This window comes from Sciurus vulgaris, assembly GCF_902686455.1.
Source record: "Sciurus vulgaris genome assembly, chromosome: 13".
Taxonomy (NCBI): Eukaryota; Metazoa; Chordata; class Mammalia; order Rodentia; family Sciuridae; genus Sciurus; species Sciurus vulgaris.
Window position 1 is genome coordinate 47,192,258 of NC_136474.1, and position 21,572 is coordinate 47,213,829.

Below are 21,572 nucleotides of genomic sequence, written 5' to 3' on the forward strand. Positions count from 1 at the left end.
CAGAAAGTGATTCTATTATTTTGTTGCAAAACACATTTGAGAAGACAGCTGAGTAATTGTAATCTTTTGTAATACTTTTGAATAGTCTTAAGTATTTAAATTGCTACAAGTTCCTTCATCTGTCTGGGGAGGGCAGGGAGATCTGGAGCGACTGAATTAAAGGCAGATCTAATTACCCCCTCAAAAATATCCTGAGCCAAAACAACATCAACAACAATAACCACCTTGGTTTTCAGATATTTTGTTACACTACATTGAGCTCATGCACTTGCAGAATACTTAATAACTGTGGTCCAGAAATACCTCTGGGGAATAGGGAAGTTATGCAAGGAGTCACATAAGATTTTACATTTGTAGAGCTATGAAACCAGGGCTAATCTAGTAGTCCCCCCTTATCCCTGGGGAATGTTTCAAGACACCTCAGTGGAAACCTCAAACTGTAGATAGTACCAAAACCAATGTAAATATGTATGTGTATTTATATATTGTGTTTTTTCTTATATATATGTTTATATATAAACTTACATATGATAAAGTCTAATTTGTGAATTAGGCACAGTAAGAGATTAACAATAATAATTAAATAGGGCCAGGATTATAACTCAGTGATAGAGTGCTTGCTCAGCACATGCAAAAAATTGTTATATTAATTATAACATAACAATTATAACAATTATAATAAAAATTGTGCGAGTGGCCTCTCTCAGAATATCTATTGTTCTGTGCTCACCTTCTTGTGATGATGTTAAATGGTACAGTGTGCATGTGATGAGGTGAATTGAAGTGAATGAAGTAGGCATTGTGACATCACATTAGGCAGTAAGGGTCACTTGACCATAAGCAATGTAGAGCTGTCACCGTGACAGATGATCCGCTGAGACAACTACAAAGTGACTTGTTAGCTTTTTGTTGCTGTGACTAAATACCTGAGAAAAACAACTTACAGGAGCAAAGATTTATTTTGGCTCATGGTTTCAGAGATTTCAGTTCCCTGTTGCTTTAGGCCTGTGATGAGGTAGATCATGATGGTAGAGAGGGCCAGTAGAGTGGAACTGCTTACTTCATAGTGACCAGGAGGTAGAGAGAAGGAAGAACGGGCCAGGGACAAGATATTCTCTTCCAGGGCACACTCCCACTACTCCCTCCACGTAGGCTCTACCTCCAACACTTTCTAACACCTCCCATTAAAACGTCAAAGGATTCATCTATCAGTGGATTCATCCACTGAGGTCGGAGCCCTAGTGATCCGATTGCTTCCCAAGAACCCCACCTCTGAGCATTGCTGTATTAGGGACCAAGTCCTCACCATGTGAGCCTTTGAGGGACACTTCAGATCCAGGGACTAACGGGCAGGTGGCATAGATGGCTAGGGCACGCTGGAATGAGGCATGACTCCCGTTCCTGGTGGGACCGAGTGGGCTGTGATGAGATTCCGTCTCAACATTTGTAGTGGCACACAATTTAAAACCTATGAATTATTTGTTTGTGAAGTTTTCTGCTCAATATTTTCAGACCCAGGTTGACCAAGGGTAACTGAAACCAGGGAAAGTGAAACTGCAGATAAAGGCGGGGGGGGGGGGGGGGGATTACTGTCTTACCAGTACTACTTAAGGTTGAATCAAAATCAAAGAATGAGCCGGCACCATGGTGCACACCTGTAATCCCAGTGACTCGGAGGCTGAAGCAGGAGGATCCTGAGTTCAAAGCCAGCCTCAGCAATTTCGCAGGCCCTAAGCAATTTAGCCAGACCCTGTCTCAACATAAAACATAAAAAGGACTGGGGATGTGGCTCAGTGGTTAAGTGCCCCTGGATTCAATCCCTGGTACAAAAATAAATAAACAAATAAATAAATAAATAAAGTAAAATAAAATAAAAATCAGTGCCTTTCTTAGCCAGGCAAGGTTGTGTGAGCCTATAATCCCAGACACTGGGGAGGCTGAGACAGGACTACCATGAGTTCCAGGTCAACCTGGGCAACCTAGAGAGACCCTGTCTCCAAGGTCTTCAGTTTTTGAGGCCCCCAAAGACATTAAGATAAATCTTCTCCAGTATCAAAGAGATTCTTCGGTGCCAGTTTGGGCTTAAGCCCCAAATGGAACTCGCCCCATCTTACTCTTTTGCTAAACGAATTTTCCTATTGTCTGCCTCCCCCAGTTACTCATTTTGGACTGAAGCTTTATGTTTTTTGAAACTACATGATTAATTTAGTCCCTTCCCACACCTAAAGCTCTCCTGTATTTCATGAACATTCAAGTTCTGGCATATTTATTTGGACCTGAATGTACAGAGGCTGCTATTACTCCCTCTGCCCCTTTGCTTCAAAGAAAACTCGTATTTATTGAGCAACCAGTACATGTTGGATATTTCCATTTTCCATTTATCATTTAATTTTTCTTCCCCAAAATATAAGAGATAGGCATTATTAGGCCTATTCCACAGGAGACACAAACTTACATTACCAGTACAAGGTGGAGTTGGTCTTAAAGCTGAGGTCTTTTAATGTCAAAGCCCAGATTTTATCATTAATGCATCAGCCTCTGACCATAGGAAAACCATCTTCCAGAATGTCACAGCAACTTCATGGGATACTCAAACTATTTAGCAGCTCAGGAGGCACTCTTAAGAGGTGACGGTACCCACACCACAGCGACTTCATGGAGTGATAGCAACTTCACGGAGCACTGGCCAGTAGAGGGTGGCCACAGACTCAGGGATGCAGTTGATACTGGTCACTTTGTCCCAGGGGTGCAGGGACAGGGACTTGCTACAATAGGTAGTAGTGATGCTGGCCACACACAGTGACCAGGAATGCTCAGAGCAGAGGCTATTCACCAGCTGGTTTGGGTTTTTGATACTGGGCATTGAACTCAGGAATGCTTTACCATTGAACTACATCTCCAGCCTTTTTTTTTTTTTTTTTTTTTTTTTTTTGAGACAGGCTCTCACTAAGTTGTTGAGGACCTTGCTGAGTTGCTGAGGCTGGCCTTAAACTGGTGGTCCCCCTTTCTCAGCCTCCCAAGTTGCTGAAATACAGGCCACTGTGCCTGGCTATCAGGTGGTTTTGGAAACAGTAAAATATTTTAACAACTGATGGTACTGGACTCTTATTCTAACAGTAATGATAAGTATATAAAGTTGGGATGCATCTGGACTCAAATGGGATAGAGCCACTGATGGAAACACATCTGTACACAGAATCACCAAGCTCTACTTGGAAGAGAAGTCCCTGTCCACGGTCCTTCAGCCTGGCTCTTAAAAATCTGAATTGGGAGCTGGGACTGTAGTTCAGTGGTAAAGTGCTCGCCTAGCATGTGTGAAGCTCTGGCTTTGAGCCGCAGATCTGTGATTACCAGATCCCTGGGGCTGTGGGTATAGCTCACTGGTATAGCACTGGTCTGGCACATGCAAGGGTCTGGGCTCATCTGTAGCCCTGAAAAAGCCCTGAACTTGCTATGTTGTTCAGTTTGGTATTTGTTGGAAACTTATTTTATGCCAGGTATTTAAGGTTCCAAGTACAAAACTTTTTATTCTGTTGTTTCATTCTGAACTCCACTGTCTTAACTCTTTGGATATTTTTTCTAGCCATCAGCATCTGCTGGATCAGAATACTTTCTTTTTGAATACCTGACTTTAAAAATTTTTTTTTTTTTTTTTTTAGTTTTTTTAAGAGACAGTCTTATACCCTGAAGTCTTCCTTGGCTTCTGAGTAGCTGGGACTCTATGTCTACCTGACTTTGTCTTCCATTCATATTCCATTTTTTTGGCTGTTTTACTCTCTCTATATATATTTTTCAAGGTAGGGATACATATAGTCAAGTAATATCACAGGTTTATCATGAGAAACAACATTTGTACACCTGGTCCATTCTCATTTCTTTTCATTTTCCAGAGGCAACCATTTAATAACACTTCTAGCATTTTCTTTTAGCATTTTCTTTTAGTTATCAGAAGATGCCAAACAAACCATTGAAACTCTAGCTTAAAACAGCAGCTGTCTCTTTGCTCATGATTCCACAATTCAGGTTGAGCTGGGCAGGGGCAGCTCATCTCTGCTTCCCTCAGTGGCCAGCCTGGGCAGGTGGCTTCACTGCCACGTCTGGAGAGTCACCGGGGATGGCTGGAGTGACTGAGGGCTACCTGGTGTGTCTTTCCTTGCAGAATCTCTTGTTTTCCAGGGATTCTGTCTCTCTTCAGGTAACCTCTTGTCTGGCAGGACAGTCAAATTTTCACATGGCTGCTGGCTGCCTAGATTATGAAAATAGAAGCTGGAAGTCCTCCAAGGCCTAGCCCCAAGTCATCCCCAGCCCCTTCTGCCACATTCTATGGGACAGAGCAAATTACAGGGCCCAACCAGATCCAAGGGGAAGGAAATGGACTTGCACATGGCAGACTTTATATTATAAATTGACCTGTAATGCCAGTGACTTGGGAGGCTGAGTCAGGAGAGTCACCAAGTTTGAGGCCAGTCTCAATAATTTATCAAGACTCTGTCTCAAAAAAAAAAAAAAATTGATGTCCCTGATGTCAATGACATGCTTATGTTGTTCTTGCTTTTTTTTTTTTTTTTTTTTTTTATCTAACCATTATAAGTGATTTCTTTTTCCTGTCTGGAAGTTTTTAAGATTTTCTTTTGTTCTCTGTGTTCTGGAATTTAATAATGATGTGCCTTGGAGTGGCTCTCCTTCCTTCCTTTGTGCTGGACAGTGATGGACCCTTTTATTCTGGAGGCGCATGTCCTGAGGACTGGAAAATGGGGTTCAATTACTTCTGCAGTGGTTTCCTCCATTGGAGAAGAACAGAAGTTCCTGCTGTTTTTTTCCCTGAAACACTGTTACTTGAATATTGGACCCCTCTAAATGGATTCTGTTTTCCCCCTGTGTTTATTCTTTTTATTTGCCTTCATTCTGCCTTCTGGAATATTTTGCCTCTGTCTTCACACTCTTCTGTTAGGACATGTTTTTGTGATCATTTTTAATTTCCAGATTGCTTTTCTTTTTCTCTGATGGTTGCTTTTTTAAAAATAGCAACCTGTTCTTATTTATGGATATATTCTTCTATCTCTTCAAGTATATTGACAAAATGTTTATTTATTTTTTGACCTTTTAGTCTTTTGGTATATTATGTATTTCCTCCAAATTGCTTTAGCTGGTTTCTTTTTTCATCTTTATCTCTTCTTGTTAGAGGCTGTGTCAGTTGTTGGGGGGCCCTTAGCTGTCTTCCATATTTAAGAGCAGAGCATTATGAAGGTCAATTGGAACTTCGTATTTGTGGTTTTTGTGACTGTGACCATTACTCTAAGCCTATCAATCTGGACTGTTCTATTGAGACCCTCCTAGAATTAGAATCATTAGATAATTTTCTTGACTACTCAAGTTCACCAGAGAACATTCTGCTCTTTAGCCTGGAGAGAAGACAGTCTGGCTGAGTGGGAGAAGAAGACTCAGGGTCTGCACATTCTTTAGTAGGCAAACTTTCCTTTTCCTCTGATTTCATATTTCTTACTATTCTTGTCCACTGTTCCTGGTGGACCCCAGACAAGAGATTTTGTTTTGTTTTGTTTATAGTACTTGGGAGATTAAACCAAGGATACCTGGTCCTTTTAATTTTTTGAGACAGGGTCTCACTAAATTGCCAAGATTGGCCTCAAACTTGTGACCTTCCTGCCTCCCTGGGATTACTAGCCTGTGCCATCGCACCTACCTAAGACCATTTATTATTTTTTATTTATTTATTTATTTTTGTACTGGGGATTGAACCCAGGGGCACTTTATCACTGAGCTAAGCCCCCAAGAACTTTTATTTTTATTTTGAGACAAAGTCTCACTCAGTTGCTGAGGCTGGCCTTGAACTTGTGATCCTCTGCCTCATCTTCCCGAGTCACCGGGATTACAGGTGTGCATCACCATTCCCAGCAAGACCTTTATTTTAACTTCACCATATAATAAACCTTCTGTCTTCTTCTGTGGTCAGAGAGGGGCTGTCACCCTGCTGTGTGGGGAACATGGGAAGAGGTGGGTCGAACTACCCGCACCCCCTCATGCCATACAAGTCACTTAAAGTGTGCCCTCAGTTTTTTTTTGTATATTCGTGGTTGTGACCATTATTATAACCAAATTCGGAACCTTTTATCACTGCACAAAGAAACCCCATACCCATGAACAGTCACTTCTACATTCCCTCAAGACTCCTGACCCCAGAAGGACATTAATCTGCTTTCTGACTCTAATAATATGTGGGGTTTTTTTAGGGTGGCTTCTTTTTCGACATAGTTTTCAAGGCTTGATCTATATTTTTAGCATGTACCAGTACTTCATTTCTTCCTTCTTTCCTTTTTCTTTTCCCTCCCCTCCCCCTTTCTTCCACCCCTCCTCTCCCCAGGGATTGAACCCAGGAACACAACACTGAGACACATCTCAGCCCTTTTTTGTATTTTACTTAGAGACAGGGTCTCACTGAGTTGCTTAGGGCCTTGCTAAGTTGCTGAGGCTGGCTTTGAACTTATGATCCTCCTTCCTCAGCCTCCAGAGCCACTGGGATTACAGGCATGTGTCACTGTGTGGGGCACTTCATTTCTTTTTATTACTAACTACTACAATTTAGCCATTCATCAGTTGATGAACCCTTCTTTTGCTGTTATGAATAATGCTATAATAAACTTTCATGTACAAGTTTTTGAGTACACATGTGTTTTCATTTCTTTTGGATATGAACCTAGGATAGAATTGCTGGATTATATTGTAACCCTATATTTAACTTTTTGAGAAGTTGTCAGACTGTTTCCCATAGCAGCAGCAGCAGCATTTTATATTCCCACCAGTGCTTATTAGGATTCAAATTTCTCCAATATTCTTGCCTATCTTTGTGTTTGGTGCTTGTGATTTTTTTTTTTTTTTTTTTTTTTTTTTTTTTTGTGGTTGTGGGGATTGTACTCAGGGGCACTCAACCACTGAGCCACATCCCCAGCCCTATTTTGTATTTTATTTAGAGACAGGGTCTTACTGAGTTGCTTAGTGTCTCCATAATCACCAGCCCCATCAGCTTTTGCCTTTTTTTTTTTTCCCCTGAAGTCCCTAAAGTCCCATACCACTGGCCTGACGTAGACTACTTTTTAACTGAGCAGCTGGAAAAAATTGACTCTGGGCTCTGAGGGGACATCTAAGCTAATGTACTGTATACCCATGGTATAGTTTGGATCTGCAATGTTCCTCAAAGTCCCACATGTTAAAAGCTTTGTCCCCAGCTTGGCAATATTGGGAGATAGTAGAAACTTTAAGAGTTGGGGCCTACTGGGAGATTTTAGGTCTTTGGGGGCATGCCTTTGAAGGGGATTGTGTGATCCTGGTCTCTAACCTTTTTTCTCTTTTATGTTTTGGGCATGAGTTGAGTGGGCATGTGTCCCCCCCCATCCCCCCCACGTGATATGCAGCCTCCACCACAGGCCTAAAAGCAGAAGGTTTGATTGAGCATGAACTGGAACCACTGAAACCATGAGTCAAAATAAACCTTCTCTCTTTACAAGTTGGTTATCTCAGAGATATTTGTTATAGTGACTGAAAGCTGGCGAACACACTGAGCTTTACCTGTCCTAAACTTTGAAAGATAAGAAACAGGATTCTAGAGTCAACATTTGAGAATATTGCATGAAACAAATTTAGACAAGTCCCCCCACCCTTTTAGCCTTCTTAGAATCTCAAAAAGTTCAAAAACCATTATGAGCTTCCCAGGTAGGGAATCTAGTATGGAATTTTTCTAATTGCCCTTTTCCCACACACAAAGAAAACATGGAGAAGGACTGGTTTAAGATACTTCTCTACAAGACCTTTCTGAAATCCCAGTCAGAAGGGACCTGTACAACTTCATTAGTACCCCTCACATCTCATGATTTTCCATCTACTTTTAGATATGGGTGAGATGGAGACATTTTTAAAAATTCTTTTAGTAGCTATTAAAAGAATGGCTAATCCTTTTGGGATGAGAGTAAAGCAAGAAACCAGGAGACACTCTGTGAGCCTTAATGTGGGAGGGTCGCTAGTTAGGCCTTCGATTGCTTGAGCCCCTAATGGGCTTGAATATTCTAATTTGGAGGAAGAAGTAGAGGTAGGACTGAACTACTTTTATAACAAAAATGTGAGAAATTAAAGTTCCCAGAAATTAAAGTTTCAGGAAGGAGAGAGGAGTCTGCCAGGCTAAATACGGCATGGGAAAAAGATCAGAAAGGGAAAAGAAAACAAACAAACAAATAAACTAATGGTAGCCCTGCTTAAAAGAAGCTTTGAGGGGAGAACAGAAATATCTAATGGGAAATTTTTGACCTGTTTGCTATTGGGGGCATGGCATAAACCTGCTCTCTCTCTCTCTCTCTCTCTCTCTTTTTTTTTCCTTCGAAACCTTCAGTGATGTTTCCCTGGCCCACAGAGTGTGTGTTAGTGGATCCATGTTGCAGAGGTGGCCTGGTGGTGGAGGGGCTTCACCTGAGGGAGAGCTGATACTTGGGTGGCATCTCAATGACTTGGCTAGGTTAGAAACATGTAGTTGACCTTCCAGATCCGCAGATTTGCATTCTTCAGTTCAACAAACTGTGGATTGAAATACTTTTTAACAAATCGCATCTGAGCTGAATATATATATATATATATATATATATATGGAGACTTCTTGTCATTATTCCCTGAACAACACAGCATAGCAACTATTTACATAGTATTTACATTGTGTTAAGTACTATAAGCAATCTGGAGATGATTTAAAGGTATGCAGGAGGATGTATGTGCACTATCATACAAATACTGTGATGTTTTATGAGGGACTTAAGTATCTGGGGGTACCAGAGGATGCTAAGGACAACCACATTTACTGAGTGAATGAATAAAACAAATGAATGGATTTCCAGCAGAAGCTGCAGATAAGGGTTTCTCTTAACTGAGAATAGACCAGGCCTCAGCCATTAATTTGATAGATTACTAGTAAAACAAAGACAGAGTAGGGGCTTGATTTGTGTTTGCTAAACGAACCAATCACTGAGACGGTAAGAAAGTGCTGTTCTCATTGTATTTTCCCTGTCTTGAGAAGACCGCTTTGATTATAAATACCTGGCCTTCAAGGATTCCAAACCAAGATCTCTTCCCTGTCCTCAGTGGAAGGACACAGTGGTGATGCGCAAAGATGATCACGTTGCTCTTTCACGTGTGTTTTATAACACACTGAAACAAACCATTTTTTCCCATTATGTTATAGATGCCCCACATCTTGGATTCTCTATAACATTTCGAGGTTTGAATATAGCCAGGTCCTGTTTTGGGGTTGAAAAAGACTGTCACAGAGGTTTAGTTTTCCCCTGCGTATGACTTACCCTCATCTCTGAAGCCCATGGCCTGGCAGTCTCTGACCCATAGTTGAGTGCTGGATCTATGCCCCTGATCTGAAGGCTGGGGCTGGAGCTGTATGGTGGCCAATTCGAGAATACAGAGTCTCTGATTTATAATTATTGAACTTAATGATTTTTCAGTTATTTTTCACTTGATAGTGGTGCAAAGAAGATACAAATGCAGTAGAAACCATACTTGAAAATTTAAATTTAGACCTTGCCCCAGGCTAGGTGACATGCAGCATAGTAAGTATCCTCTGGCGAGGCTGGGCAGTAGCTGTGAGTGGTAGCCCATGGTCAGCCCCGCGATCCTGAGGGGAAACAGCCAATATAGTGTACTGTTGCTAAGCTATGATGTTGGGTAGGTTAAGTGTATTAAAGGCATTTCGACTTTAATATAAGTTGATATTTTCAACTTACAGTGGGTTTATCAAGATATAACCCTATTGTAAGTGGAAGAGCATCTGATTTGGTCAGGGCCTCCTGATAAGATCTGCCTAGGCACCTTTTACTTGTCAGCAAACTGTCCCTTCATTGCACAATTAATGTGAAATTGTATCTGCAAGTGCTTGCCCTTCTGTAGCACTGGAAAATGAGAAGATCTGTATCACCGTGATGAGGGATGGTGTCATGTCCACAATGGGAGGGAAACTTCAAGCCTTTTGGTAGAAAGCTTGGCTGATATCCTATCTCTTTAGTTTTCCACAGTGGTTTCTACATTTGGGAATTCCCCAGCGGGCCTGTATGTTGAAGTGCATTTACTGGCAATTATGTGTTGGGGTCATGTTTATTCAATAGAGAGTGGGGAAGTGTTTGGCTGTCATTGCAGGAGTTATACTGGGCTTCTGAGGTGCTGTGATAATTGGTGGAAGCTCTGACTCCAGAGCCCAGACATCTGAAAGGGAGAGCTTTAATAGATAAGATAACTTAAATCTATTCAATAGATAAGATAACCCTGGGATAGTTGATCCTTCATTCAACATTTTTTCCCCTGACACTGGGAATTGAACCCACTAGCACTTTATCACTGAGCTGTACTCCTAGTCCTTTGTATTTTTATTTTGAGGCAGGGTCTCCACTAAGTTGCGGAGACTAGACTCAAACTTGTGATCCTCCTGCCTCGGCCTTCCAGGTTACTGAGATTACAGGCATGTGCCTCCACGCCTGGCCATTCCACATGTATTAAGCCTTTACTCTGTGAAAGTACCGTTCTAGGACTTGGGGGTTTATTCATGTGACTCTTAATAGAAAAAGTTTCTGCTCACAGGAATTATGAAGACAATAATAAACTAACAGGCATATGTACACATACGCTCCGGAGGAGGCCATCAGAGAGTGATACGGAATAAAGCATTGCGATGGGGAGTGACTGGGTTGGTCCAGAAAGGCATCTTGAAGGAGTCACACGTTAGCGAAGGACTGAATTAGAAGGAGTCCCATTAAGAAAGGAGGAAGATAGCAGGGCATGGTGGCACACGCCTGTCATCCCAGTGGCTTGGGAGGCAGAGGCAGGAGGATCTCAAGTTCAAAGCGACCTCAGCAACTTAGTGAGGCCCTGAGCACTTATTGAGACCCTGTCTCAAAAGAAGAAATAAAAAGGACTGGGGATGTGGCTCAGTGGTTAAGTACCCTGGGTTCAATCTCCAGAAGCAGAAAAAAGAAAGGAGGACGAGCAATCGAGGCAGTGGGGAACAGCTAGTGCAGAGTCACCAAGGGTCCTTCTTAGAAAGCCTGAGGTGATCCAGGAGCAGAAGGAAAGCCACCCTGAGGGGGCCTCTGGGAGGAAGGGGAGGGTGGAGCTCGGTGAGCTCAGAGCCCTGGAGTCCTGGTCCACCCTGTGCTGTCTGCTCTTTGCCAAAGTTAAAGCTTTGTCTTTTCTTCTACAGACGACTTTGCGGAGGAGGAGGAGGTGCAGTCCTTCGGTTACAAGAGGTTTGGTGAGTTCTAACAGAGCCCTGTTCCTTCTCCTTGCCTCCATCGTGGACACAGTATTTGACCCTCAGAGACTGTCACAAATAACAAGGTCACTGATGGGCCCTCGACACACGTGAACATTTGTGGTGCTGAGATTCACTTTTAGTTGGAAATTGAGTTTCTGTGTAACAGGTGGATAATGACCCACAATCCTGTGGGGCAGTGGAACTGGGGCCGTGCCAGGTATAGGGAAGAAATGGGATGTTTTTGGGCCTGCTGAACACAAAACACTTTACTAACCGAATGTGGCAGGAAAGGTAAATCTGTGACAAGATAGGAGCAGAAGACAAGGGATTTTTCCATGTTGGTGTTTAGAAACCATCTTCTTCGCCATGTCTCACCTGTGGCTCCGGCCTTGTGCTCATAACTTTGTATTAGTGGATGAGCAAGGAGGGGGGACTTTTTCCAGAAACCCAACTACACACTTGTGCTTTGTGGTAGGCTAAGTAATAATGGCCCCCAAACATCAACATCCTGATTCCTAGAACCTGAATGTTACCTTATATGGCAGAAAAGACTTTTTGCAGATGGGATTAAGTTGAAGAGCTTGAAAGAAGGTGATGTGATGATGGAAGTAGAGATCGAAGTGACATACTAAGAAGTGGGAGGGAAGGGCCCTTAAGTCAAGAAGCAGAAAGAGGCAAGGAAATAGACTCGTCCTTCAGAACCTCCAGAGCAAGAGCTGTCCCTCCAGCACCTTTATTTCAGCCAACTGAAGCTGATTTTAGACTTTGACTTCTGAAATTGGGGGAGAACTTTGTATTGTTTCAACTGCCATGTTTGTGGTGATCTGTTACAGCAGCCACTAGGAACTAATACTTGCTCCTCTGCCTCCTGTGACCCCTCCGCACATAGTGATCTTGCTTTGACCAGGCTTCTCAGTCTCTGTAGTTTGGCTTTGAAATGCCAGTAAATGCTGTAGTTTCAAGGAACTGAGTTTTTTTCTGACCAGTTTATTTCTGTGTCTTAGCCAAAAGTAATGAAGAAGGATAGAGGAGAAGAGAGAGCGAGAGAGTCAGAGATAGATAAGAGAGAAGACTATGAAAGAGAATAAATCTATTTCCTGTTGCTTAAAAAAATTCCTGGCTGGACTTTGATTAAAGTTAACAGCCCCCAGCTGCTCTGGCTCCCTCATTGTTTTAGCATTTTTTCCTTCTGGAAACATACTTCTACTTTTCATTCTGGGAAAAAAAAAAAAGTGTGTGTGGGGGGGGTAGGGTTTTAATATGGGACTGCAGTGGCCCCAGGCTCCTGGCTTCTCCATTCATGTCCTGGCAGAGTGGCCAGACCCAGTCCTCTCCCCTCCTGCATACTCCTATTCTTTTACACAATTGCTTGTCCCTGGATTGGTACCCTGTGTAGTTCCACTTTTCACTGGGGGAGTCGCATACAGTAGGAGTGAAGACAAAACCATGAATACAAAGGAAAACAACAGACACAACAAGAAAACATGCAAAGGCAGAAACAAAGAGGAAGATCAAACCTGTCAAAATAAGGCAAAGTAGGACTGGGGGGTGTAGCTCAGTTAGTAGACTGCTTGTCTCACATGCACAAAGCCCTGGGGTCAATCCCAGCACCAAAAAAAAAAAAAAAAAAAAAAAAGGTAAAGTAAATGTTGAGCTGTTTATGTATTTCGGAAAACAGAATTATGAAGAATGAAAATAAAAAGTTTCTTTCAAATTTTAATAAATTGCATGGCCATATTGCTAGCTAGATGGTTGGGGATTTGGAGAGAAAGATACAAAAAATTGTACATTGCTGAAGGAGTTTTAATTTCTGGGGTTAAATTATGCATGGAAATTGCCAACTGATGACTCAGAGGTGACATGAAAACTTGCAAATATTGGAGAGCATAATCAGATAGGCGTGAAGATAATGACACCGAGTTGTAGTAATAGAAGAGAGGGCTGAAATTAAAATGGGGAACCTTGGATGAGGCTGTAAAAGGATTATGTTTCTGGGCAAAGATGGATATCCAGCATTGGACTTGGGTAGAATTGGGAAGAGCCTTTGTAATTATTTAAATTAGTCTCTAATTTTACAGATTAGCGAGGTGAGGCTCAGATAGAGAAAGTCCTTGCTCAAGGAGTTAGCTGGAGCTGGGGCCGAATATCTCTTAGGCTAGTGTTGTTTGGGGAAAGGACTCAGTCAGGTTGAGGTGACCTCTCAACCTCTGTGTGCCAGAGGGGCTTCCTGCAGCTCATGAACCCTAAAGTGAGCTAGCCACCCAATCTGGTCCCACTGAGGGGACCTAGTTACCTTTACAAGCCTAGGGTTCTGGGCCTGATTCTTTAGAATGTAAATAGACTTTCAGTTCCTAAGAAGAGGCCAAATCTGATCTTTGAGTCCAGCAGAGCTCAAGAACCCATTCCTTTATTACTCAGCCATAAAGAAGAATAAAATTATGGCATTTGCCAGTTAAGGATGAAGTTGGAAAATACCATGCTAAGTGAAATAGGCCAAGCCCAGAAAACCAAAGGCTGAATGTTTTTCTGATAAGCGCATGATGATATGTAACGAGGGGGGTTGACGGGGGAAGAGAAGAATGAAGGAACTTTGGATGGCGTAGAGGAAAATGGGGTGGGAGGGGGTGGGGGACAGAAAGATAGTAGAATAAAACAGACAGTATTACCCTGTGTATATGTATGATTACATGAATGGTGTGAACCTACATTGTGCACAACCATAGAAATGAAAAGTTGTACCCCATTTGTGTACAATGAATCAAAATGCAGTCTGTAAAAATAAAAAAGATCTTAATAAAAAAAAAAGAACCCATTCCTTCAGGTATGGCTGACCTTCACCCATTAAAGGAAGACTAAGTCCCTTCCACAGGGCAGCAGGTTGGCAGTGAGGTGTAAAGTAGAAGGTGTCCAGAGGTGGGGCAGCCCTTTGGGCTCTGCTCCTAATTAACCTTGTGACTTGAAACAAGTTATTTTAACTCTGTGAGCCTCACATGCTGCATTTGCCCAATAAGCAGAGTGACACCTGCTAAGGTAGATCAATCTACCTTGAAGAGCTTTGGTGAGGCTAAGAGATACCAGGTGGGTGGGAGCTTTGAGGGTGCTGCACTATAAAAACATAAGGCTGTATTATCACTCTCCTGAGATTTGGGGCTGTTAACACTCTCCAGACATTTTGGTGCAGAATATCAGTGTGACAGGCCCGAAACCTCATTCTGAAGAGATGTGAAGGTGTGATTTACTCTGACCATGGTCATATTGTAGGCTTTTATTTTTGCAAAAGTAGACTGCATACCTCAGAGGGTTTAGTTATTGTCTAATTTTAGGTATGTCTTGTTCATACAAATATAATAAACACAACTTGATTTTAGCCTACCCATGAAGCAGGGGGTTAATTCTCAAGACAAAGGGGCCATTGTGTTAACAAATCTTTACTGGGTGGGCTTCCTTTCCAAAGTTATTCATACATAGTTATTCAGAAGTGTTTGGTATAAAAAGCCAAGGCTGGCCTTTTTCAAATTCAGCATAGTATTACCATAAAGAGCAAAACACATGATCTTCTCCAGTGATCTAGCATGGTATTGTATTATTTTAGTATAATCATCCCCTTGGTTGTTCATGGGCTCATTATTGCATTTTAGTCTCAGCTGGATCTTCTGTTTTTCTTCAGTTTTTCCATATGTCAAAGTTGTTAGCCCCATCCTCAAAGTTCTGGGCAGGTGTCTAAAAAAGAGAGAGAGTTAAGTCTGACGGTTTTGCCACTAATTTGTTCCTGTGACAAAAGCTTCAAGAAGGGAGAACTCTGAAGAGTTAATTAAGTGAGCATTTTCAAGCTTTAATCAGGCTTGATGGGTCAGCATTTCTTGGCCCAAGTCCGCAGAGCTAATTGAAGTGTAACTATGGTTACAGTCTGGCAAAGTTCCTTTTCTGGAACGTGAGGTACCAGTCTATTAATTTTTATTTTCCATCTACAAAATATGACATACTACCATGATACTGTTCTACTTATTTCCCAGTTACTACTTTCTTCAAAAATATCGCATGTTGTTCTGAAATCCCTCAGTGTCTTTCTTAGCATAGAGGTAGGGAGGATCAGTATCACCCTGGGTGCCCTGGGTTCTCCTTCTGGAGCCTGCTTGGCCCCTGTCTGTGCTGAGGGTAACGAGCCTGACTTTGTTTCACTGATTGGTCGCAGTGGGTTCTGCTGTGTTGTTTTTGGATTGTGACCTGGTATAATAATAGATGTCCAGATTGAAATGATGGAGGGGCAAGAGATACATGGTTCAGCCTGGAAAAAATCACAGGGTGAATTTAAGGGTTCACAGTGAGCAACTGGGGGCAGCTGGAAACATTTGTTATTTGTGTTTGACAAACAAAACTTGGACAGGATTGCTTCCTTGGGGCTCAGGAATAGGGGCTATTAATGGCTATGAGAGAAGAAGATCTGAAAAATTGCAAACTGAAACAGTAACAAAAAATAAAAGGAAATACTCTTGATGGAGAAGAACTCAAGTAAAATCAAAATAGAAAAGTTCTAAGGAACTACTGGAAATTATTTAGGGTTTACAGTTCCAAAAGGGGCAAAATCAGATGCCTTTCCCTTTAAAGGTCAGTAAGTGTGTTCTTTGAAGTACGTTTTTAAATAGTTTTCACAACTCCACCCGCCTTTTATGGCTCTAACTTCAAATAAGCACAGCTTTTTTCTTTCCTTGAGAAGTAATTTCCGATTAGGAAGAGAATAAATAAATAAATAAATAAATAAATAAATAAATAAATAAATAAATAAATAAATAAATAAATATGTGTATGTGTATGCATATTTTTAAAAATTAATTTCTCCATTTTAAAGAGACAGGGTCTTGCTATGTTGCTTAGGCTGACCTTGAACTCCTGGATTAAAGTGGTCCTCCTGCCTCAGCCTCATGAGTAGCCAGGACCACCGGTGTACACTGCACCCAGCTTAGCAAGAGTATTTTTAGCCATTTAACCCACTGAATGCAGGGCATGTTGAAGCAGTGCCAGAAATATGACCGGAATAGAGCCCAGAGGTGTTCTGACCTCACTTCTCACTATCTCCATTCTCTCCTTCCAAACCCATCCTCCAAGGAGACAAATGTACAAAACTTCAACAGCCCGAGTTAAATCATTGAGCTATTTCTTGTCAAGAGATTTAAGGAAACGGAATATCTAAAAGCATAAAGGACCATTAAGGCTTCCAGAAAATCACAACACATGAATGATTTATCATTATAACTAGAAAGAAAGGTTCATTCTGAGGCACCTGGTGAATTCCTGCTTTCAATGTAGAAAGGATTTTTGTTTTGTCTGGTTTGTGGTGCCAGGGATTGAACCGGAGCCCTTTGTGCTAAGCCAGCACTCTACTGCTGAACCACATCCCAGCCCAATACGGAGAGGACCAAGTTTTCCAGGAGGATGCCAAACTGTCCTTGGGAACCTGCTCAAGATGAACACTTGGAAGCCTTCACCTCTGGCAGCTTGGGCTTGGGGGAGGCAGGCTGCCTGTCTGTCCTCTCCAGGGACTCTTCCCAGAAGCCTGGCTTCATCTTTGGATTTGGAGAAAGTGTCACTAAGAAGCCATCTACTCCTACTCCAGTAACAAGGAGGGCCGCAGGCATCCGTCTCCCTTTGCCCTTTGGGAGACTGACACTAGCAGAGTTTACCCTTCCATGAGGAGAATGCCAGGAATTTCCATCATTTCCTGTGGGGAAGGACTGAATATGCTCAGTGTGAGACTGCCCTTTCAGCAGCACCTTTCCGAAACATCTCTAAGTGGAGAGGGGAAGACATGAAGCCAAGGACTGACCCTGGGAGATTCATGGGGGCCCAGGGTTTGACTTGGTGTCCTTTGGTGTAGGGTCTCTTTGAAAGCTGTTTGCATCACTTAGAGGGAGGGTTTGACTCAGGGAGCTTTGCAAATCCTAACAGAGTTGGCGTTTTTGATTTTAGAAGAATTCGATGTCAAATGGCACATGGAGAAGTTGGCACCAAGAGATTTTTTGGGCAAAATTGGCTTGAAGGGGATTCATAGGACAGCTCATCTGGCCCCCTGTAGCCTCTGCTCCCAGGTAGGAAGTCAGAGTTCCTAAGACCAAGAATCTGGGAATTTTGGTTTACACACGAGGAAGCTGAAGTTCCTGAGGGTGAGTGGCATGGCAGATATTTGGGTTAAATCTGATTTCAAGGGATTGGGGGTGTAGCTTAGTGGTAGAGCATGTGCTTAGCATAAGTGAGGCCCTGAGTTCAATCCTCAACATGAGAACAAAACAAACCAAAAACCCAATGTTCTTTCCACTGTCCCAAGGACTGAGAAGCACACAGACATGTCCCTTCCTGGAGTCCCCTGAGATTTTAAGGGGAAAGTAAGTGTTCATAGATGTGTATGGACTAAATCAGCAGCTGTTCACACGTGGTCTTATATTTATTTCATAGTTTCACAATAAATGCAGTATTGTGCCCTGAAGCTTCCAACCATTTGAAGTCTCACTCCCTGCACCACCCCATCCCTGGTTTTCATTCACTGATGAATCCTTGTGAGGGTGTGGGAGGGAGAAGAGGGGGAATGATTTGTTTTTCCAACAATTGAGTTGAAGATGAATGTGGTTTGTTTTTATTTTTGGAAAAATTAAAGAAAAAAAAATCTCAGCCGTTTTCTGTGAAGACAGCATGAGGAGGTTCGGTTGTTTCCAGTGTTGGCATGTTGGGGGTTGGGTGGGAAAGAGTTATTCCTTTTGGTAGCAACTCCAGGCAACTGAAAACAGATGAATTCTGAAACTTCCTTAACAGATTCGGGTTGCTCATTTGGAGGGCCCCTGGGAAAGGAAGGCCGTCCTAGGGCTGTGGGTTTGGAGGAGAGGTTTTGGCCCTCAGCGAAGTCCTGCACTGGAGCGTCTCTCTTTCTCTCACTTTCCCTCTGGTGTCCTTGTGTTCTGTCCAGAGTGCTGTGGGTGGTCAAGAGGCAACGCTTGAGAACAGGCAGTCCTGGTGCACATGCGGGAGTTGCCCCTTGCCAAGTCACGCCGCCACTCTCACCCTCACTGTCTCCCCTGTGAGATGGGAATGGCAAGGGTACCTTCTTTGTTGGGGGCGAGGGGCCCGCACTCCACTGTGGCTGTTAATAAGCCTCTGCTCTTGCTCCCACTGCCTGCTGCTCTTTCTACTCTTCTTCCCCAGCATGCTCTTTTCTATATTCTCTGCCCTGCCTCATGGCCATGATTTGTTCAGGGAATATCAGAAGAGTCTATTTTATTGCAAAGTTTTTTTTTTTTTTTTTTAATTTTTTTTTTTTAAGCTTGGCGGCCACCAGCAAAAAACACCCTTTCAGGAAGGCAGTATACTAAAGTGTTAAGAGCAACTGTCCCAGAGGTATGGCACTGTGGCTGAGAGAACTGGCATGCTGGAGCCAGATCACTCCCAGCTTTGCCACTGGGCCAGAAGGCAGGCCTGGAGAAGACAGCCTCTTGATGGCCTCGTGTCCCCCATGTCACTCCTAGTGTCTACTGGTGGGCTACTGTGGGATCTGCATGAGTTAATACTTAGAGCAAGGCCTAGCACCTAGAAAGATCTGCATAAATGGTCATAAGGTGGGTGAAAATGTCAATCTTTGTTTCCATGACTTCTTTTTGGGAGCAAAAAAGCTTTTCCAAAGACCCTGGGTGGGCCTGCCCTTGCCTGCCTCCCTGACCAACGTGGCGTCTCAGTCCTTTCTCGGATTAGTTCTGGACAAAGAGAGTGGGCTGACTCTGGCTGCCTTGGACCAATCCTGTAGTGTGGAATATTTGTTGAGGAATTACAGTCCCCTGACTACTATTGTTACTTATGCCTTAATAATATCCATAACATATAATAACAATGCTAGTATATTTAGAATTAAATATTAAATTATGCAGTAAATATTAAGTAACAACATAATTATAATCTGATACATTTATTATTTATGATTTGTGTCACTTGTAAAAATAATCATGTTTTACATAACACATTTGAAAATTCAGTGTTTCACAAAATAATTGCTGCCTGCTTTGCATGCACTAGACCCTGGGTTCATTCCCCAGCACCAAAAAAAAAAAAAAAAAAAATACAAAATAATAGCAAATTAACTTTTAAATGGTTTGTAGTTTTATCATAAAAAGAGCTAAACTCATAGGACATGAAAATGCTTAATTTATAAGAAAAGAAGACTTCAGAAACAAGGAATCAGTGTGAAGGGGAGGTGAATGAGTGAATGAAAGTTATTTCGTTTTCCGGAACTTAATGTTCTCTATAGTGTCAAGCAGATTTTTGAAGAAACTTTTTTTCCTCCCAGAAAAGGAACTAAAAAAGAAACAAATAAAAAAGAGTCTCGAATCTTAATGAATACAAATCTTGCCACATGAAATATTGCAAAATTGGCCTGTTGTTCTGAGTCATCGCTATACTTTCTGCTTCTTCCGATATTTCCTTTTTCATTTTTATAGGCCTTTGAGTTCTGACATTTGGCCCTGATTCATACAAGCTTCTCTTTTTATATCCTTGAGTAGTTTTTTTTTTTTTTTTCTTAATGAGTGTGTTTTCATTCACAGATCAATTTCTTTCACATGCTGCAGAAGATGGAAGAATTCACACCTGTCAGAAAAATCGGAGAATCGAACACAATAATGGTCTGGACAAGTTCTGGCAAAAATCCAGACTGCATTCTTATTCCCAATCCCTGAAGATCCCCTGCAATCTCTAATATTTCACTGTGTTGTAGAAGTTTTTTTTTTTTTTTTTCATGATTTTGTACTGGAGATTGAACCTAGGGGCACTTTATCACTGAGCTACATCCCTAGTCCTTTTTGTTTTGAGACAAGGTCTCACTAAGTTACTGAAGCTGGCCTTGAACTTGTGATCTTCCTGCCTCAGCCTCCAGAGTAGTTGGAATTACAGGCATGTTCTGTGGCAATTCCTCCTCCTCCTCCTCCTCTTCCTCCTCCCCCTCCTCCCCCTCCTCCTTCTCCTCCTTCTTCTTCTTCTCTCTCTCTCTCTCTCTCTCTCTCTCTCTCTCTCTCTCTCTCTCTCTCTCTCTCTCATATTAGAGATTGAACTCATGGCCTCACACATGCTGGGCAAATGCTTTAGGACCTCTCAGCCACGTCCCCCAGCCCTTCTCTAATATTTGAAATTACCTTTCTGATATGTCCTCCTTATTCTGTAAAACAAGAAAACGTGTAAGTAAGATTCCTGCTGGTGTTTACTTTTTTGGGGGGTGGTTCTAGGGATGAGCTTGGAGCTTGTTCTTTTCACTGAGCCCCTAATTACTGACATCTTTAGATTTTTAACATTTAAGCTCAGAACGACAATAGAAATATAAGTGAGGGATAATTGTATTCTTGTATTCTTCCTCCTTGTTAAAAACATCTGTATGTTTTCTTTTGTACTTTTTAGAGAAAATTCTCCTTATTCAGCACATTACTCGTGCAAACGTGCAAATGCGTTACTTGCATCATTTGATAAGGAGTGCCAAGATGTACTGGTTGTTCTACCTCATGATTTACACAGAAGTCATATTGTTGAGTTGCTTTTGGAAATAATTGAGGGGTAATGTACAATATTGATACATTTTCTGAATGCTTTCATGTGCCGTGAACCGGGGTGCAAAGATGAATAAAACAGTTTATCTCTTGACTGTTTTATTCATTATCACTAGCATTTAGAATGCCATTTTAATTTCTCAGGAAATAAAAGTTATTTAAAAAAATTCTTAGGAAAACAGTTTTCTTTGAAATATGTACATACTGGCAATGATCCATCTTCAGAGACTTTCATCAAAGGGTCAAAAGTATATGTAGAATCAGAAGCTGCCATTTTGTGCTGGAAGTAGTAGGAATGAGGGCGTCAGAGAGTCACATATAAATTCTACAGGTAGTAATGGGAAGATAGTAAGAAAGTGGGTGTAGACACCCATTGGCTCAGGGAAGAGGGCAGAGATGCATTAATAGGAATTTGGGGGAAGAGACGCAGTCAAGGAAGACTGGCCCTCAGCAGCGTCCTTTTCTTGGGAAATGTATGTACATCAGGAGACTTGGTGAGAATGTCTTTAAGTGACCTTAAAGAAGTAAATTGACACTACTAAGGATTAATTTTTTCATTATGAAAGCACACAAGACTCCTGGGGAAAATGTCATTCTTAGTCAATGTGGTATGAAAACGCAGTGACATTTATGAACCATCCATAACGTGTTGGGCATCCTGCACGATAAAGAAGGGAAACATGGCCTTTTGCCTCTGGGAA

At 42.0% G+C, this 21,572-nt stretch overlaps 1 protein-coding gene across 1 annotated transcript in view; it reads left to right on the forward strand.

The window, feature by feature from the left end:
- COLEC12 (collectin subfamily member 12) overlaps positions 1-21,572 on the forward strand; it is a 180,669-nt gene that overhangs the window by 9,737 nt on the left and 149,360 nt on the right. The window contains exon 2 of the mRNA XM_079108340.1: positions 11,252-11,302. Coding sequence (XP_078964466.1) covers positions 11,252-11,302 — 51 coding nt within the window. The remainder of the gene's footprint in view (positions 1-11,251; positions 11,303-21,572) is intronic.